General features: G+C 41.6%; 1 protein-coding gene across 1 annotated transcript; it reads right to left on the bottom strand.

Annotated features, from left to right (window-relative positions):
* Positions 1 to 17,313: 17,313 nt before the first annotated feature.
* Positions 17,314 to 19,275, bottom strand: LOC121139943 (E3 ubiquitin-protein ligase RNF168-like). Its single transcript, XM_040744003.1, has one exon. It carries the CDS (start codon positions 18,973 to 18,975, stop codon positions 17,776 to 17,778), a length of 1,200 nt encoding a protein of 399 aa, XP_040599937.1. The 5' UTR covers positions 18,976 to 19,275; the 3' UTR covers positions 17,314 to 17,775.
* Between the last annotated feature and the right edge of the window lie 269 nt (positions 19,276 to 19,544).

The following is a 19,544-nucleotide window of genomic DNA, read 5'->3' as shown; positions in this document are numbered from 1 at the left end:
TTACAGCTGAGTTATACTCCATTGTATCAATATACCATATTTTCTTTATCCAATTCTCAATTGAGGGGCATCTAGGTTGTTTCCAGGTTCTGGATATTATGAATAATGCTGCTATGAACATAGTTGAGCAAGTGTCCTTGTGGTATGATTGAGCATCTATTGGGTAAATGCCCAAGAGTGGTATCCCTGGGTCTTGAAGTACATTGATTCCAAATTTTCTGAGAAATAGCCATACTGATTTGCAAAATGGCTGTATAAGTTTGTATTCCCACCAGCAGACAGGGAAAATGTTAAAATGATATTGCATGGATTTATATTTAAAACTGAACTCAGACTGAATCCAATGGAAACAGATCTGTATGAAGAATTCAGTCTTTTGGGGAAAGATGTCCTTAGATGTCTTCAGATGTAGATACAATGAAGTTTTACATTTTGAAACAATTTATCAGAAAATCATCCCAATAGCCTGGGGATATATCTTAATGGCTAAGTACTTAACTAGTATACAACAGACTTTGGATTCAATTTCCAGTACTGAAAAAATAGGTTTATTTAGGCTAAATTGGTGGTGCACACATGTAATCCCAGCTTTTAGGAGGCAGAAAAAGGTTGCTGCTGCAAGTTCCAGGCCAGTCAAGGTCATACAGTGAAACCCTGTCTATAAAAAAAGAGAAATGTATCCCAATGGACTGGACTGGCAAGTGGAGCACACTTGTAGAGACTTGCCAAGCATGCACAAGGCCCTGGGTTTCATTCCGGCATCTAAAGAGTAAGAGGGGGAAGTGTAGGGAAAGGAGGAGCATATCATATGATGGAAGCCACAGCCTGGTACACACTGATCAAGCACTCTGTCATTAAATATCATCCCTAGCCCTTTCTTCTTCTTCTTCTTCTTCTTCTTCTTCTTCTTCTTCTTCTTCTTCTTCTTCTTCTTCTTCTTCTTCTTCTTCTTCTTCTCCTCCTCCTCCTCCTCCTCCTCCTCCTCCTCCTCCTCCTTCTTCTTCTTCTTCTTTGTTTTTTTGAGACAGGGTCTCACTAGGTAACCCCAGCTGTCCTGGAACTCACTCTATAGACCAGGATGGCCTCAAATTCACAGAGATCCACCTGCCTCTGCCTCCCAAGTCCTGGGATTAAAGTCTTCTACTACTACTGCCTGGCTAAACTACTCTTTTATAAGAATGTTTTTATTAACACTTTGGTAATTTCATATGTATACGTGTGCTGGTTTGATTAAGAATGGCCCCTGTAGAGTGCCAGCCTACAATCCCACTGCCAGTAAGCCTGGGAAACAGGGAGGACCCCAAGAAAGATATGCATGGTAACCCAGAGAAGGAGAATGAGGCAAGATCAACTGAGCAGATTGGGAGCATGGGGGTAGGGCAGAGGAAGGGGGAGAGGGAAAGAGAGGAGGAGGGGAGAGGAGGACATGGGGGAGCAGGAAGTTTGAGGCACGGGAAGAATAAAGGAGAACAGGATGAGAGATATCATAATAGAAAGAGTCATTATAGGTTTGGGATTTCCAGAGATCTACAAGGATGACACCAACTGGCAAACTAAGCAATAGTGAAGAGACTACATTAAATGCCCTTCCCTGATAATGAGTTTGACGACTTCCTTATATGCCATCCTAGATCCTTCATCCAGTGACTAATGGAATCAGAGGCAAACACCCACAGCTGAAATCTGAATTGAACTCCTGGAATCCAGTGACAGAGAAGGAGGAGTGATGAGCAAAGGGGTCAAGACTGGGCTGGTTTAACCCACAGAAACAGCTGACTTGAACAAGGGGGAACTCTTGGACCCCAGACTGATGGCTAGGAGACCAGCATGGGAATGATCCAGAACCCCTGAATGTGGGTGTCAGTGAGGAGGCCTAGGCAATCTATGGGGCCTTGAGTAGTAGCTCAGTATTTATCCCTGACATACAAATGGACTTTGGGTGTCCATCCCACAATGAGGGATGCTCTCTCAGCCTGGACTCTTGGAGGAGGGCCTAGGCCCTGCCCTGGATGAAATGACAGACTATGGATACCCCCCCCATGGAGGGCCTCACCCTCCCTGGGGAACAGAGTGGGGATTGGGTGGGGGGTGAAGGGGGTGATGGAGGGGCGGGGGAGGAGGGAAGGGAGAAGGATCTGGGATTGACATGTGAAGCAAGCTTGTTTCTAATTTAAGTAAAAAATATTTTTGTGTGAAAAAAAATGGCCCCCGTAGGCTCATATATTTGAATACTTAGTTATCAGGGAGTTGCACTACTTAGGCTTAGGAGGTGTGGCCTTGTTACAGTAGGTGTGGCTTTGTTGGAGAAAGTGGGAGTGGGGAGGGTGGGGAGTGGGGGTGGGGGTGCGCTTTGAGTTTTCAGAGGCCCAAACTAAGCCCAGTGTTACTCTCTTTCTGCTGCCTGGCGATCCAGATACAGAACTCTCTGGTACTTCTAGAGCAGCGTGTCTGCTTGTGAGTGGCACCATGCTCCCTGCCATGATGACAATAAACTAAACCTCTGAAACTGTATGCCATCCCTAATTAAGTGCTTTCCTTTATAAGAGTTGCTGTGGTGAATGGAGCCATGTCTCAGAGGTTAAGAGCACTGACTGCTCTTCTAGAGGTCGTGAGTTCAATTCCCAGCAAATGACGTGGTGGATTACAACCATCTGTAATGAGATCTGGTGTATTCTTTTGGCCTGCAGGCAGAACACTGTATACCTAATAAATATGCAAATCTTTAAGAAAAAGTTGCCATGTCATGGTGTCTCTTCAACAGCAATAGAACATTAACTAGGACAGTATGCAACATATCTTGATCATATCCACCTGCAACTCCCCTCTCCCACTCTCCCAGGAAACCCAACTCAATCCCTCCCACCTTCATTTCCTTTCTTCCCCTGTAATCCTGTGAGTCTTTTTAGTGCCACCTACTGGAATGGTGACAGATGTTCTTGGCTTGATTTTCTGTGCAGGTCTTGGGTAGGTGAACAAACTTCACTTAACAATAGTGATACTAACAATCAAATCATAAAGTGAAAAATCATAAAATATTATTGTGGCTGTATAGCGGATGTTGTTTTCAATTACATTAAAATTGAAGCTGTGAACTGAGGGTGTAGCTCAGTGGTAGAGCATTTATCACGTATACGACTCTGTATTCAATTCCCAGCCCCGCAAGGAAACAAAAAGCAAAAGTTGCTAAAAAATAAATGTTACTGACAAAATGAATCTGTAGAAAATCAAGCCAAAATATCATGTGATTAAGAAGTCACATTAATAACATTTTATTATGCAAAATTATGATGAAAATGTTTTAGTATTGGTAGGTTTATGTATTGTTGTATATCATTATTGCTGCTAATATGTTGTATAGGCACTAAAATATTCTTTTTAAAACGTCTTATTTAGGTATCTTGAATGTACTTCCCTTCTGTTTCCCTGCCTTTTGAATGAGAAGTACTTCATTTTCAATTTGCTCATGCCCTCACAAAATTAGTGGTTTCCACTCCTGCTTGATGGTTCTTGTGAGTTAGATTATAGTGATCCAGATAGCTTCCCTCTTCTAACCAAACCTCTTCATTGAGAGTGGGTGTGGGGGTGACTAGATGCAGTATAATAACACAAATGAGGAGACTAATGTGGCTATTTGTCATTTTCACAAACAGAATTATATTGTGCTGTGTGGCCAACTGCTTTTATCACCTGACAAAATTACTTGGAAACCTTTCTATAAAAATAATTCCCGAAGCCGGGTGGTGGGGGGGCAGTGGTGGTCCATGCCTTTAATCCCAGCACACGGGAGGCAGAGACAGTGGATCTCTGTGAGTTTGAGCCCAGCCTAGTCTACAGAATGAATTCCAGGACAGTCAAGGCTACATAGAGAAACCCTGCCTTTAAAAACAAAAGCAAGAAAATTATTCCCCAAACCATTATATTTCTACAAGGAATTCCCTTCATTTGATGGTGTGCACCATATCATAGCTCATTTTATAAAACTGGGTTGTTTACTTGATGTTTAGCTTTTGTTCAGTTCTTTTTATAATAATTTAGTTTTTGAAGTTATAATTATAGAATTTCTGCCTCCCTTTCCTCCTTCCACACCCTCTTATGTGCTCCATTGCTCTCTCCCAAATTCGCAGTCTTTGTCTTTAATTGTTGATACATATGTTTGTGTTTAAGTATTTAAGTACAACGTGCCCAGTCCATATTTTACCTGTGTGTATATGATTTCAGTGCTGACCACTTAGGGAATCCTTTGTATATTATAGATATTAATCTCCTTTCCAATGTACAGGCAGCAAAGGTTTTCTCCTATTCTGTAGCCTGCACTTTCACTCAACTGGATGTTTCTTCTGATGTACAGGAGCTCTTTGTTTAGCACTTTTTATTGAATGCTGGTATTATTTCCTGAGTGACCAAAGTCCTGTTCAGAAAGTCTTTACCAGTGCCTTGTAAATTGACACTTAATCTCCGCTCTCTCTCCTCTAATGTATTAGTTTCTGGAAATCAGACCTTATGTTTAGGTCTTTATTCATTTGGAGTTGATTTTTTTCATGGTGAGACATGAGGGTCTCATTTCATATTTCTGTGCCTTGATGTCCAGTTTTCCCAGCACTTTTTGGTGAATATGCTGTCGTTTGTATGGTGTGTATATTTAGGCCTCTGGCAAAGATAAAGCTGCTGTGGTAGTGTGGACTTCTATCTGCGCTGTCTGGGTTTTTTGTTTTTGTTTGTTTTTCAAGACAGGCCTTGTCTGTGTAACAGCCCTGGCTGTCCTGGAACTCGTAGACCAAGCTGGCCTTGAACTCATAGATATCTGCCTGTCTGTACCTCGAGAGTGCTGGGATTAAAGGTGTGCACCACCAAACCTGGCTGTGGGTGGTCAGTTCTATTCCACTGATCTCTGTGTTTGGCTTTGTGCCAATGCCATGCTGTTCTGTTGATTACTATGCCTCTGTAGTTTAACTTGAAATCAGGCATTGTGCAATATTCTTTTTGCTCAGTATTGCTTTGGCTATCTGGATCTTTTGTGCTCCCATATGAATTTTTCAGATTTTTTTTCTAATTCTGTGAAATAGAAAAATTCTTTTTTTTGGAGCATCTATTACATTTGTAGATTGTTTTTGGTAGGATGGCCATTTTCACAATGCTAATTGTTTCACTATGTAAGCATTGGAGGTTGCCTAGGGTTTTTTTGTTTGTTTGTTTGTTTTTGCTGCGAAAAAGATCATGACCAAAAGCAACATGAGGAAGAAAGGGTTTATTTTAGTTTACATTGCCAAATCTCAGTCCACCACTCGGGGAAGTCAAGACAGAAACCTGGAGTCAAGAACTGAAGCAAAGACCACAGAGGAATTCTGCTTACTGGATTGTTTCCCACGACTCACTCATCTAGCCTTTTATTCAACTCAAGACCACCTGCCCAGGAGTAGCACTATAACAGTGGGCTAGGGCCTCCCAATATCAATCATTAATCAAGAAAATGCCTGTCTTGCCTACAGATTCGTCTGAGGGAGACAGTTTTTTTTAATTGAGCATTCCTGTTCCCAAATTTCCCAGATTGTCTAGGCTTGTGTCAAGTTGGAAAAAAAGCTAGTCAACACAGAGGTCTTCCTCAATTTCTTTAATGTTTTAAAGTCTTCATTGTAGAGGTCTTTCACTTCCTGTTTGGGTTTATTCAAAGATGTTTTGATGTTACTGTGAGTGGGGTTGTTTTTCTGATGTCTCTACTGATTTTTATGTTAATTTTGTGTCCTGCCACTTTCCTGAAAGTGTTTATCGGCCACAGGAGTTTTCTGATACAAGCTTTGGTGTCCCTTATGTATAGAATCATATCAGCAAATAGGGGTATTTTAACTTCTTTTTTATTTGTTATCTTTTAATTCCCTTCTCTTTTTTTACTGTTGTTGTTAAGACTTCAAGCATGATATTGAATAGGAGTGCTCACCCTTGTTGTTTGAGTTTAGCTATAGTTTTCTCATACATAGCCTTTGTTATGGTGAAATATAATTGCGTAGCTCCATGGAAAGGGCAGTGAAGAGATGAAATGACAAACACACAGGCACGCAGTAAAGTTGGAATCAGGTGGACTGGGCTCTCTGATGGAGAAACTACAGCACCCCGGAATCTCGGTATGTTTATTATACAGTTAAACAGGGAGGCGGGGTATATTGCATACAGCTGAACAGGGAGGTGGGGTATTATATATGGCTGGAAAAGGAGGCAGGCTAAACTGATTTTGATAGGAGTAGTTTCTTTAGGGGAGCGATCTTTAGGGAAAATATAAATATCCAGGGAGGGAACGATGTCATGGACATTTTCTGCACACACTATCTACATTCATACATGGGCCAGAAGGCAGCTTTGCCATCCCTCTGAGCCTCACTGTGGGAGGAAGGCATTGCTATTTTCCCATGGGTCTGAGACTCTGGTTCTTGACGTGGCTGTGCCAAGGCTAACAACACTCATTTACTAAAGCTTCACATACTCAGGGCTCCCTCTGCTCCCCGTATCACCCGCATCCTTAGCCTCTTCAGAGCTTTTATCATGTTTTGTCAAGGGCCCTTTCTGCATTTATTGAGATGACTATGTGACTTTTGTCCTTCAGTCCATTTGTGTAATGAATTACATTTATTGATTTAATATGGGAATAATCACTGAATCTCTGGAATGAAGTCAATGTGATCATGGTTCTTTTTGATGTATTCTTTTTTATGGTTTCTCAAGACAGGATTTCTTTGTTTCTTTGTGACTTTGGAGGCTGTCCTGGAACCAGCTGTGTAGACCAGACTGGTCTTGAACTTACAGAGATCCACCTGCTTCTGCTTCCCTAGTGCTGGTTCCAAAGGCATGCACCACCACCATCCGGCTCTTTTGATGTATTCTTGGATTACAGTAGTAAGTAGTTTTGGTGTGTGTGTGTGGGGGTTCAAGACAGGTTTCTCTGTGTAGCTCTGGCTATCCTGTAACTCACTCTGTAGACCAGATTGGCCTCAAACTCACAGAGATCCACCTGCCTCTGCCTCCCAAGTGCTGGGACTAAAGGCGTCCGTCTACACCGCCCAGCCAGTTTTGAGTATTTTATTGTTGAGAAATGTTTACACCTATCTTCATCAGAGAAATTATTCCTTTTTATTTTTATTTCGGTTTTTTTGAGACATGGTTTCTCTGTGTAGTTTTGGAGCCTGTCCTGGAACTCGCTTTCTAGAGTAGGCTGGCCTCAATCTTACAGAGATCCACCTGCCTCTGCCTCTGCCTCCCTGAGTGCTGGGATTAAAGACATACGCCATCACCCCCAGGCTTGAAATTATTCCTTTTTTTGATGTGTCTCTGTCTGCTTTTGTTGGTTTCATTAAAGAGTTGGGAAACATTCCTTCCTGTCTATTTTATGAAATCATTTGATAAGTATTGTATTTCATATTTATTTATTTATGCAATTTTTTGTTTTTTTTTCGAGACAGGGTTTCTCTGTATTGTTTTGGAGGCTGTCCTGGAACTCGCTCTGTAGACCAGGCTGGCCTCAAACCCACAGAGATCTGCCTGCCTCTGCCTCCAGAGTGCTGGGATTAAAGGTGTGCGCCACCAATGCCTGGCCCATTCTTTTTTTTAAAGATTTGGTTAGGACTCTGCTTTGAATTTATCTGGATGTAGACTTCTTTTTTGTAAGCTGAGAGATTTTTTTAAACTACTGCATCAGTCTTGTTGCTTGTTATGGATTAATTTGAATGATCTCATCTTGGTTTAACTTTGGTATGTAATAAGTATTTACGAATGGATCTATTTCTTTTAGACTTTCCAATTTGAAGAAATTTAGGTTTTTAAGGTGTAATGATATGTTCTAAATTTCATTGATATCTGTGGTAATCGCTCCCTTTTCATCTCTAATCTTATTAATTTGGTTCTTTTCTCTCTCTTTTTGGTGGATTTGGGTAAGAGTTTGTCAATTTGATTCTTTTCAAAGATCAGGTATCTATTTCATCAATTTTTGTTACTTATTTTTTGTTGTTTATTTCTATTTCATTGATTTCTACCTTGATTTTAATTTTTCTTTCTACTATTAGTGTGGGTATTGGTTTGTTTTCATTTGTTCAATTTCTTTTTTTTTTGCCATTTTTTTATTGAGCTATACATTTTCCCCACTCCCTTTCCCTCCTGCCCTCTCTCCTTCCACTCTCCTCCCTGCCCCCCATGCTCTCAATTTACTCAGCAGATTTTGTCTTTTTCCCCTTCCTAGGCGGATTCATGTATGTCTCTCTTAGGCTCCTCTTTTTTATCGTTTGCTCAATTTCTTAAGATGTATCATCAAGTTAGCTATTTAAGATCTCACTTATTGCTTTTATGTTTGTTTGTAGCAGAGAGAGAGAGAGAGAGAGAGAGAGAGAGAGAGAGAGAGAGAGAGAGAATGCATAGATTGACTGGGTGAAGAAGTGGGGGAAAAGATCTCATTTATACTGTAGTGCATGCATTTAGAGCTATAGCATTCACTCTTGTATCTGCCTTCATTATGTCCAATGGATTTAGGTAGGGCTTATTTTCAATTTCATTCACTTATAGAAATTTTTATTTCCTCCTTTGTTTAATGTTTCCATCTATTATTATTATTTTAAAATATTTACTTATTATGTGTAGTGTTCTGTCTACATGTATGCCTGCACAGTGGAAGAGGGCACCAGGTCTCATTATAGATTGTTGTGAGTCACCATGTGGTTGCTGGGAATAGAACTCAGGACCTCTGGAAGAGCAGTCAGTGCTCCTAACCTCTGAGCTGTCTCTCCAGAGCCATCATCACTTTGTTACTGTGATTACTGTGCTTCTCTCTGTGTGTCTATCTCTGTGTCTGTCTGTCTGTCTCTCTGTCTGTGTGTATAGGGGAAGGACAAACAAAATATGGGCCTGGGTGTGTCATGGTGCATACGTGGAGGTCAGAGGAGTTTGTTCTCTCTTTCTATTGTAAGTTCTGGGGATTGAAGTCCTATTATGTTCTACTTGTTGGGGAAGTGGTTTTATCTATTCATTCATCTTACCAGAAAAGTAATTGTTCCCGCATATTATTTAAGTGAGTTGCTTATTCTCCCTGGGTTTGTGTATTCCTGTTGGTTCACGTACTGGTGATTTCTAGATTTATTCCAGTGTGGTCAGACAGAATATGAGGAATTATTTCTATTTTCCTGTATTTATTGAAACTTGCTTTGCTTCCTAATATGTGATCTAATTTAGCAGATAAATCCTGTTGGTGCCCAGGAGAATATGTGTTCTGTAGTGTTTGGATGGAATGTTGTGTGGGTGTCTGTTAGGTGCATTTGATTTATGATATCATTTACTTCTAGTGTTTCTTGTTTTTATGTCTGGATGGTGAGGGTGACATATTGAAGTCACCCCTTCAACATCTGTTATGAGATTGATCACTGATTTAGTAGTCTTTGTTTATGAAATTGGGTGTTCAGTGCATTTCTGTTTAGAGTTGTAATAATCCACTGAGTCCAATTAGTGTTTACTATATATGCATGAGTGTAGAGCACCATTAACTGGAACACAGGGATCCACCATGATCCACACTGTGCAAGAAAAGTGACTCTTTTTGCCACAGCCACCTATCAACTGCCAAAGGCGACCCATCAGCTGCCAAAGGCATCTCACAAGTTTTCTTAAAGTTATCACTGACTTTATCTGAGCCATTTAGTTTCTCTCTTTTCCTTCCTTCCTTCCTTCCTTCCCTCCCTCCCTCCCTCCCTCCCTCCCTCCCTTCCTCCCTCTCTGTCTCTCTGTCTCTCTGTCTCTCTGTCTCTCTGTCTCTCTCTCTCTCTCTCTCTCTCTCCCCCTCTCTTCCTCTCTCTCCCTCCCCCTCTCTCTCTTGGGTTCTTTCAAGATTGCCTGCTTCTGCTTCCCAAGTGTTCGGCTTCAAGGCATTCACCACCACTGCACGGCTCAATCCAGTTTCTTTACCATATCTTCAGGCCCTGACATTCTGGCCTCTACATGTTCCATTCTATTATTAAGGTTTTCCACTGAGGCTTTTTTCTTTTTTTAGGTTTGGTTTGGTTTGCTTTTGGATTTTTTAAAGACAAGGTTTTGCAGGGCGATGGTGGTGCACACCTTTAGCCCCAGCACTCGGGAAGCAGAGGCAGAGGCAGGTGGATCTCTGTGAGTTCCAGACCAGCCTGGTCTACAAGAGCTACAGCTGCCAAAGGCACAGAGAAACCCTGTCTCGAAAAGCAACAAACAAACAAACAAACAAAAAAGACAGGTTTATTTTTTGTATAGCCCCGGCTCTCCTGGAACTAGCTCTATAGATTAGACTGACCTTGAACTCATAGAGACTCACCTCCCTATGCTTCCCTAGTTCTGGGGTTAAAGGCATGTGCTATCACTGTCTGGCTCCATTGAGTATTTAACTTGATTTGATTCTTTTTCCTATTTATAGATTTGTTTCTGTTTGGTTTTTCTTCAGTAATTCTATCTCACTATTGAATACTTTATTTGTATCCAGAATTGGCTTCCTAATTTCATTCAGCTATTTGTGTTATAGAATTCATTCTGGAGATTATTGGTGTGCTCTTTGAATTCATTCATGGAGTTATTACTGACTTCTTGAGTTCTCTGAGCATATTTGTAATAATTTTTCTTAATTACTTTTCGGGAATTTTGTCTAAGTCACGCTCATTAATGGCCATTACAATGGGAATGGTAATTTTTTGTTGTTGTTTTGTCTTTTGAGACAGGGTTTCTCAGAATAACATCCCTGGTTCTACTGAAACTTACTCTGTAGACCAGGCTGGCTTTGAACTCACTCAAATCCGCCTGCCTCAGCCTCCAGAGCTGGGATTATAGGCGTGCACCACCACCGTCTGGCAGTACTGGTACTTTTTGAAGGAGACAAGTTGTCTTGGCTTTTCATGGGACTTATGTTTTTGCACTGGAACTTGCACATCCGGAGTAAGTTTGTTGGTTAACTCTTTCTGTCCCCCCTGTGGTGGGTGAGCATTTTGATGGATGTTTCATATTCTCTCAGCTTGGTGATGCTTCGACTTCAGTTGTGGAGACATTTGTTGCTGATCTGTGGATGAGATAGCTAAGATTATCTCCACACGACTAGGGGTGGCATGGTTTCTGATTACATAGTACAGCAAGGAAGTGTGCAGAAGGTGGGGCTGAGGAGTTGCTCTTTGTGGGATCTCATGAGCCAGGGTGCTTGTAGAGTGACAAGGTGTGCCCTGTGACCTCATGAACCTCTTTGCACACAAGGCTGGAGTGGGCGCCAGGAATAGCAATTTGTAGTTGTGCATTCTCATGAACTAGGTCTTAGCAGCAAAGCAGAGTTTGTGCTGGGATTGAGGGTACACGCTAGAATGCATGCAGTGTGGTATGACTGTGGGCTGGAGGTAGGAGAGGATGTGCATCCATATAGTAGGAGGGGATTCTGGTATGTGTGAAATTAAGCTACTACTAATGTTGATTCATAGCTAGGGTGGTTGAGGAACTTCAGGATGCTGAATGGGGTCAAATCCTGGCTTTCTGACATCTGGAGCAATAGCCTGGGGTGTGCTGGCCTCTGGGTCAACAGGTAGAGGCCAAGCCCTCTGTGTCGAAAAAGTACTGACCTCTAGGGCAATGGGAAGTGGCCAAAGCCTCTGTGGTTCATGCATGCTAGGCTTCAGGGTGACAGGAAAGCCCCAAAGACTATGCTGCTTAGACACACTGGTCTCTGGGACAATAGGTGGAGACTATTGTTTTTAAAACCTTCTTTCTCCCAAGTAACAACTGTATTAACTTTTTTCTCCATCTGTTATAGTGTCTTCTATTTAAATCTTTAATCTTATTGGGGGGTCTTTTCAAGATAGCAAAAAGCTATATTTGAGTTAAGCTGTGAAGCTAACAGCCGTAAGAAGATCTAGGGGAAGAGAGTACCAGAAATGAGAGAGAAAAAAATGAGTTTAAGATTAAAATTAAGTCAGGCATTAGTGGCACATGCCTTTAATCCCAGCACTCAGGAGGCAGACACAGGTCGAGGCCAGCCTGGTCTACAGAGTGAGTTCTGGGACAGCCAGGGTTATTACAAGGCAAACCATGTTTTGAAAAAAAAGTTTATGTGTGTGTGTGTGTGTGTATTAGAATCATGTTCTTCTCACCATGATTAACACCCTCACATTGCTCTAGGATGTGTTGTATTTTATTACTAAGATTTATTTTCATTAGAGATCATCAAGGTTTACTTTAGTGAATTTAATATTGTTACAGTTTGAGTGTGAAAAGACCTCGGAAAGCTTGTTTGCCCATGATGGTTTTCTTGTTCATGAGAATATTAACAAAAATCAATGTATCACTCGACTGATTTATCATATATAATTTGATAGCATTATTGGATGGTCGTGGATAATAGGAGGTAGGATCTAGTAGGAAGTAAGTCCTTGGATATGTACTTTACAGGGGTTTATCTTTTTTTGAGACAGGGTTTCTCTGTGTAACGGCACTGGCTATTGTGGAACTTACTTTGTAGATCAGAGCTGGGTGGTGGTGGCACACGCCTTTAATCCCAGCACTCGGGAGGCAGAGGCAGGCGGATCTCTGTGAGTTCGAGGCCAGGCTGGACCGACAGCCTCCAAAACAATACAGAGAAACCTTGTCTCGTAAAACCAAAAAAAAAAAAAACTTTGTAGATCAGGCTGGCCTCGAACTCACAGAGATCTGCCTTCCTCTGCCTCCCTCTCAATCAAGTGTTTGTCTTATTCCTGCCTCCTTCTTGTTCTCTTGCTTCCTGGCTACTCTGATGTGAGCTGCTTGAACCTAGAAGCAGTGGGGCCAACTGACCCTGTATTGAAACCTGAACCATGAGCCAAGATGAATCTTTCTTGTAAGCTGTGTATGTTGAATATTTTGTCATGAAAGTCTAATGAAAAGTCTAGTGTCAATTAAAGTCTAATACAAATATGATAAGAGATATAACTATTTTTGTCTGAAAGAAGAGCTAGTTGTCTTAACATCAGTATTTCCCTCTAAATAATTATTTCAGTCAGTATGTTTTTCTACACTATTTAAGACTAAATGAGTAGATCATGGTGTGCTGCTAGTTTTATGTCAGCTTGGCACAAGCCAGAGTCATTTTGGAAGAGGGAACCTTATTTGAGACAATGCACTTCCTAGATTGGTTTGTGGGCAAGCCTGTGGTGCATTTTCTTGATTCATGGTTAGTTTGGGCTAGCTCAACCCATTATAGCTGGTGTCACACCAGGGATGGTGGTCCTTTGTTCTCTAAGAAAGCTGGCTGAGCATGTCATGGAGAGCAAGTGAGTAGGCAGCACTCTCCCATGGCTGCCATGTCAGCTCCTGACTCCAGGTTCCTGCCCTGACTTCCCTGGATGATGGATTACAAGTTATATGATAAAAGCCCTTTCCTCTCCCTGTTGCTTATGATCATGACAGATTGCTAAAATCATTATTTAGTTCAATGGTGCTCAACACTGGCTGTATATCAACAGTCATATTTGGAATTTTAAGATGTATTCTAATAATTTTAATTCTGTCTATGTGTATATGCCCATGAGGTCAGGTACCTGCAGAGGTCAGAGGTGTCAGAGCACCCCACCAGATGGAGTTACAGGTGTTTGTGAACTACCTGGCATGTTTGTTGGGAATCAAACTCATGTCCTCTGGAAGAGCAATATGTGCTCCTAACTACTGATTCATCACTCCCGTGCCCCCAGGTTTTTTTTTTTTTGTGCTAGGGAAGAAACTCAGAATCTCCAGCATGATAAGTACACATTGTAATACTGATAGAACCTTCACTCACCACACGGAGATCTTAAAAATATTCAGACATAGAGTATGTAATAATTTCCTCTGAGTCCCCCCCCCACGGAAGGACAACCAAGCAACCAGGAGCCTGCAGAGAGCTGCTCCACTTCCACCCAAACCCAGGGCAGAGGGCAGAGAGCAGAGGCCAGAGAGTATTGGATTTGCTTGCACCCACCGAAAGGGAACCCTGGTCACCTACCCACCAGGACAGGAAGAGACTCTTTCTACACCCACTGGAAGAAGTGATGGGGAAGAGGCTATATAAGAACACACTCAGCAACAGAAAAACTAATATGACACCACCAGAGTCTAGAGATTCTACACCAGGAAGACCTGAACACCCCAATGCAGATGAAGCAGAGGGGAATGACCTTAAAAACACCTTCATGAAAATGATAGAGGCCTTCAAAGAGGATGTGAGAAAATCCCTTAAAGAACTGGAAGAAAAAACAAACCAAAAAATGCAAGAAATAGAAGAAAAACAAATCAAAAATTCCAAAAAATGGAAGGGAAGAAAACACAAAGCAAAAATTACAAGAAACAATTCAGACAATGCAAGGATTGAAAGCTGACATGCAGACAATAAAAAAAATCACAGTCTGAAGGAATTCTGGAAATCAAAAAACTGGGGAAACAGACAGGTACTACAGACGCAAGCATAACCAACAGAATACAAGTGATGAAAGATATTATCAGGTGTTGAAGACACACTAGGAGAAATAGATTCATCAATCAAAGAAAATCTGAAGTCCAACAAAACCCTAACATAAAATATCCAGGAAATATGGGACACCGTGAAAAGACCATACCTAGGAATAATAGGTATAGAAGAAGGTGAATAAACCGAACTCAAAGGGACAGAAAACATATTCAACAAAATCATAAAAGAAAACTTTCCCAACCTAATGAAAGACATGCCAAGAAGCTTACAGAACACCAAATAGAGTGGATCACAAAAAAGTCCCCTTGCCACATACTAATCAAGACCCCAAGCGTACAAAATAAAGAATACTTAGAGCAGCTAAGGAAAAAGGTCAAATAACATATAAAGGCAAACCTTTAAGAATTACACCTGACTTCTCCATGGAAACTCTGAAAGCCAGAAGGTCCTGGATAGATACTCTACCAACACTAAGAGACCACGGATGCCAGCCCAGACTACTATACCTAGCAAAGCTTTCAATCACTATAGATGGAAAAAACAAGATATTCCATGACAAAACCAGATTTAAACAACACGTATCCACTAACCCAACCCTACAGAAAGTTCTGGAAGGAAGACTCCAGTCCAAAGACGTTAACTACAACCAGAAAAACATAGGAAATAGATAATCCCAGTTTACCAATACCCAAAAGAGAAAAGGGGTGGAAATACACATACAATTCCACCAAGAACAACCATTCCAAAACAAAGAGAATCAGCAATCAAAGGTCATTAATATCCCTCAATATTAACGGTCTTAACTCACCCACAAAAAGGCACAAGCTGACAGAACGGATTCGAAGACAGAACCCATCCTTCTGCTGCATACAAGAAACACCTCAGCCTCAAAGGCAGACATTACCTCAGAGTTAAGGGTTGGGAAAAGATTTTCCAATCAAATGGCCTCAAGAAACAAGCAGGGGTAGTAATCCTAATATCTAACAAACTAGACTTTAAACTGAAATCAATCAAAAGAGATGAAGGAGGTCATTACATATTCATCACAGGAAAAATCCACCAAGATGAAGTCTCGATTCTAAACATCTATGCCCCAAATATAAAGGCATCCACGTTCATAAAAGAAATATTACTAAAACTCAAACCACACATAAAACCTCACACACTAATAGTGGGAGACTTCAACACCCCACTGTCACCACTAGACAGGACTACAAGACAGAAACTTAACAATGAAACAAAGGAACTAATAGAGGTTATGACCCAATAGGGTTTGACAGACATCTATAGAACATTCCATCCAAACACAAAAGAATATACCTTCTTCTCAGTGACACATGGTACCTTCTCAAAAATTGACCACATACTTGGCAACATAGCAAACCTCAACAGGTACAAAACAGTTAGAATAACTCCATGTATCTTATCAGGCCACCATGCTTTAAAGTTAGAGTTCAGCAACAACACAAACTGCAGGAACCCTACGCACTCACGGAAATTGAATAATGTGCTATTGCACCATGCCTGGGTCAAAGAAGAAATACAAAAGAAATTAAAGACTTCCTAGAATTCAATGAGAATGAAGACACAACATATCCAAACTTATGGGACACTTTGAAAGTAGTGCCAAGAGGAAAGTTCATAGCATGAAGTGCCCACATGAAGAAACTGGAGAACAGTTACACTAGAGAACTAACAGCACAGCTGAAAGCTCTAGAACACAAAGAAGCAAACTCATCCAGGAGGAGTAGATGCCAGGAAATAATCAAATTGAGAGCTGAAATCAATAAAGCAGGATCTAGGAAATCAATACAAAGAATCAATGTAACAATGGGGGTAGTGGGGCTGGTGGAGAGAGAAGGCGGGAGCCGGGATTGACATTTGAAGCATGCATTTTCTAATTTAAATAAAACATATATAAAAATTTCCTCTGAGTACTTTAACAAAATAATATAAGCTAGGTGGTGTAATACAACTGAAATTTATTGTCTCACAATTCTTCAGGCAAGAAGTATAGAATCAAAATGTTGGCAGGGCCGAGTTCTTGTCTCTTCTTGTGGTGGTTGCAATTCTTCACTTTTTTTTTTCAAAACAGGGTTTCTCCGTAGCTTTAGGTGCCTGTCCTGGAACTCACTCTGTAGACCAGGTATGGTCTTGAACTCATAGAGATCCACAGACTTATATTAATTTTAAAAATGTTGACTGATGGCTAGGGCTTCTTATTGGCTAGCTGTCTTAATTATTAACCCATAACTACTAATCTATGTATTTCTCCATGGCCTTATCTTACCAGAGAGCACCTGGCATGTCCTAACTTCCCTGTCTCTACATGGCATCTCTTTGCACACCCTCTCTGCCCACCTTTCCCAGAATTCTCCTCCTCTTCTAGTCCTGCCTATCTTCCTGCCTCTACTGGCTATTGGCCAAACAGTGTTTTATTCATCAACCAATAAGAGAAACATATATATAGAAGGACATACCCCATCAGCTCATCTTTTCTGTCTAAGTAAAATGAAGGGTTTTAACGGTAACATAATAAAATTATATATAACAAAACAGTTATCAAGCAAGAACTATAGTTAACAATAGTCCATTATCATTTGGCACAATTTAAAGACAATATTCTATCTTCTATCTTTTTGAGTCTAAAGTTTTATATGTAACTTATCTTTTATCATAACTAAGGAAAACTATAACCATAACTATGTTAAACTCCATCAAAGACCTCAGAATTGACAGAGACATCTCGCTGCCTATACAGTCACCCAACGTTCTTCTGTAATGTTGGGGCATCAGTCTTCAGCCCATAGGCCATAGTGTGTCTGGCAGACTTCTCAGTGAAACAGGAAATTTTAAACCATCTGCCTGCATTGGCAGTTTGTCAGTCATTTATCTTTGTGTCCTGCAGAATGGGTCTGACAGACTTTTCCATTAAGCAGGAACCCTGAAGGACTTTTGCAGAATCATGTTTGTAGACTCTTCCTTTGCAAGCACGTCTTAACTAAGAGAGTAGGTGTGCTTGATGAGCAGAAATTAATGACACATCTCCAGATTTTATGATAGAGAAGAGCTAGTTTTTACAATGCAGCTTTACTAGATTACAGAACATTCTCTTTAGCCATGCTTTGCTTGGTTTATCTCTGAGACATTTGGATAACACTTTTCTGTGAATTAACTAGACTGTAGGGAATAAGTGTGTTTAGATACATTACTGCAGTCATCTTTAGTAGAACTTGGCACTTTTCTTCCATTAACTGAATCCTTCCATGTGCTTTTAAAGGGCTACCAATATTCACCTTCTGTGCTCCCGTGAGGTTTTGGATGCTCTGAATTAGTCGGCTTTACGAAGTCCTATCTTTGGAATTTTTCCTCTGTTGACCCAGCAGCCTGTCTGGTGCCGAAGATGTGCGCAACTGGTACTGATCTGGGGTTCCTTTCCGTCGGTTGACCGTCTTCTGTTCTTTGTCCAACTCTTTCTGAAGCTGTAATGCAAACAATCGGTCCTGCTCTTCTTGCTTATGTCTCTCAAAAAGCCTGTGTTCCAAATCTATCAGTTTTTGTTTAAAACTCACTTCTTTTTCTTCTGGATCTGACAATTTGAGGAACACTTTGCTTCTTTTTGCAGAAGAGCATGGATCCATGACTGCTTCAAACACAGAATCCTGGTTTTCTCTTTCATAAATCTCTTTTCCAACTACTCTACTTTCTGGAGCTCTGTTACCGCCAGCTAGCTGGGTCACACCTGACACAGAGCCCTCTTCATTTTCTATTTTACCAGAAGGCTTAACTGTAGCTTCATCATCACGGTTGGTTGGTAGTGTTTCAACTGTTCCTTGAAGGGACTGTTCTGCACGCATGGCACATGACCACAGCACAGGTGACTCTGCCAAAGACTCTGAAGCTTGTTCTTGAGTTTCTAGGCATATCTTTGGAGAAAGTGCTGGCATATCTTTTTCAGTGTGGGTGTCTTGCCCCACGGGGCTCTCCTTAGACATGCAGCTTTTATCCTCTTCACCTGGCCATGCTGACCCAGACTTCAGTTTAGGTGACAAATATTTTTGAGTATGTCCAACGTCTTTTTGTGTGTTTGTATTTTCATTTTGTGACTTGTTTGTGACTGCATCTGATTTTCTGGAACTCGAAGGAGAAGCCAAGGGACTTTTCTCGTAGTTATCGTTACTACTGATGCTGAGCCTCAGTGACAGATCCTCGTCGTCTTTCAGCTGTTCTTCCATCTCGCTTCTCCTCGTTTCCATCCATAGTTTTTCCTCCTCCTCCTCCTCCTCCTCCGCCAAGAGTTTCTGTATATATTCCTCACTGGCTTTGTTTTCTTCTTCCTTGCTGGCCTGTCGTTCAGCCTCCATCTTTCTTATCTCCTCTTCATATTCTCGTCTCAACTCCCCAGGTTGGCTTAACACAGGACCTGGCTGGCAGTCACCAACGACTTCTCTTGCCAACTCCCCAGGTTGACTTAACAGACGACCTGGCTGGCAGTCACCAATGACTTCCCTTGCAGACTCGAAGCTGGCACTCCTTCGCATAGTGTTTCTGAATAATCTCCCACAGGTCTATATTGAGAAGAGAATTTCTTCGGGTATGGTACTGAGTCCACGAGGAAAACCGGCGGCGACAGAAGGGACAGCACAGTTTGGCTTTTTCGACAATCTATTGGAAGCACTGGTAACAGATCGTGTGGTTGCAGGGAAGGGTCACCGGCTCCAGCAGGATTTCCATACAGACGAAGCACTGACATTCGGCCAAGGACGGGACGGCCTCTTTGGATGCAGCCATCTTCAGACGCCAACGAGGCCTTCCTTCTCAGTGTCAACACCTGAAAGAAACCAGAGTCGTCGTGAGGTCACCACGGTACAGAGTCGTTGTGGGTCTCACCATAGTACGGAGTTGTCCTGGGGCTTATCGTCCTGGGGCTCACCAGAGTACGGAGTCGTCGTCATGGAGTCTTCGTCGTCGGAGTCGTCGTGAGGTCACCACGGTACGGAGGATATCGGAGAGCAGCGGTTGGCTGTTGATTCTGACACACAAGCAGCTTCCTGGGATCCAGACAGGCTAAAGGCGCCCGGGCCCCAGGCAGAGCGGACAACAGTCAGGC

This window comes from Mesocricetus auratus, unplaced genomic scaffold (assembly GCF_017639785.1).
Source record: "Mesocricetus auratus isolate SY011 unplaced genomic scaffold, BCM_Maur_2.0 Super-Scaffold_100003, whole genome shotgun sequence".
NCBI lineage: Eukaryota > Metazoa > Chordata > Mammalia > Rodentia > Cricetidae > Mesocricetus > Mesocricetus auratus.
Note: the sequence above shows the minus strand (reverse complement) of the source record. Positions and strands in the feature narration are given on the sequence as shown.

Excerpts from the sequence above, each read along its gene's own strand:
- LOC121139943 (XM_040744003.1), bottom strand. The coding sequence starts at position 18,975 with ATGCGAAGGAGTGCCAGCTTCGAGTCTGCAAGGGAAGTCATTGGTGAC.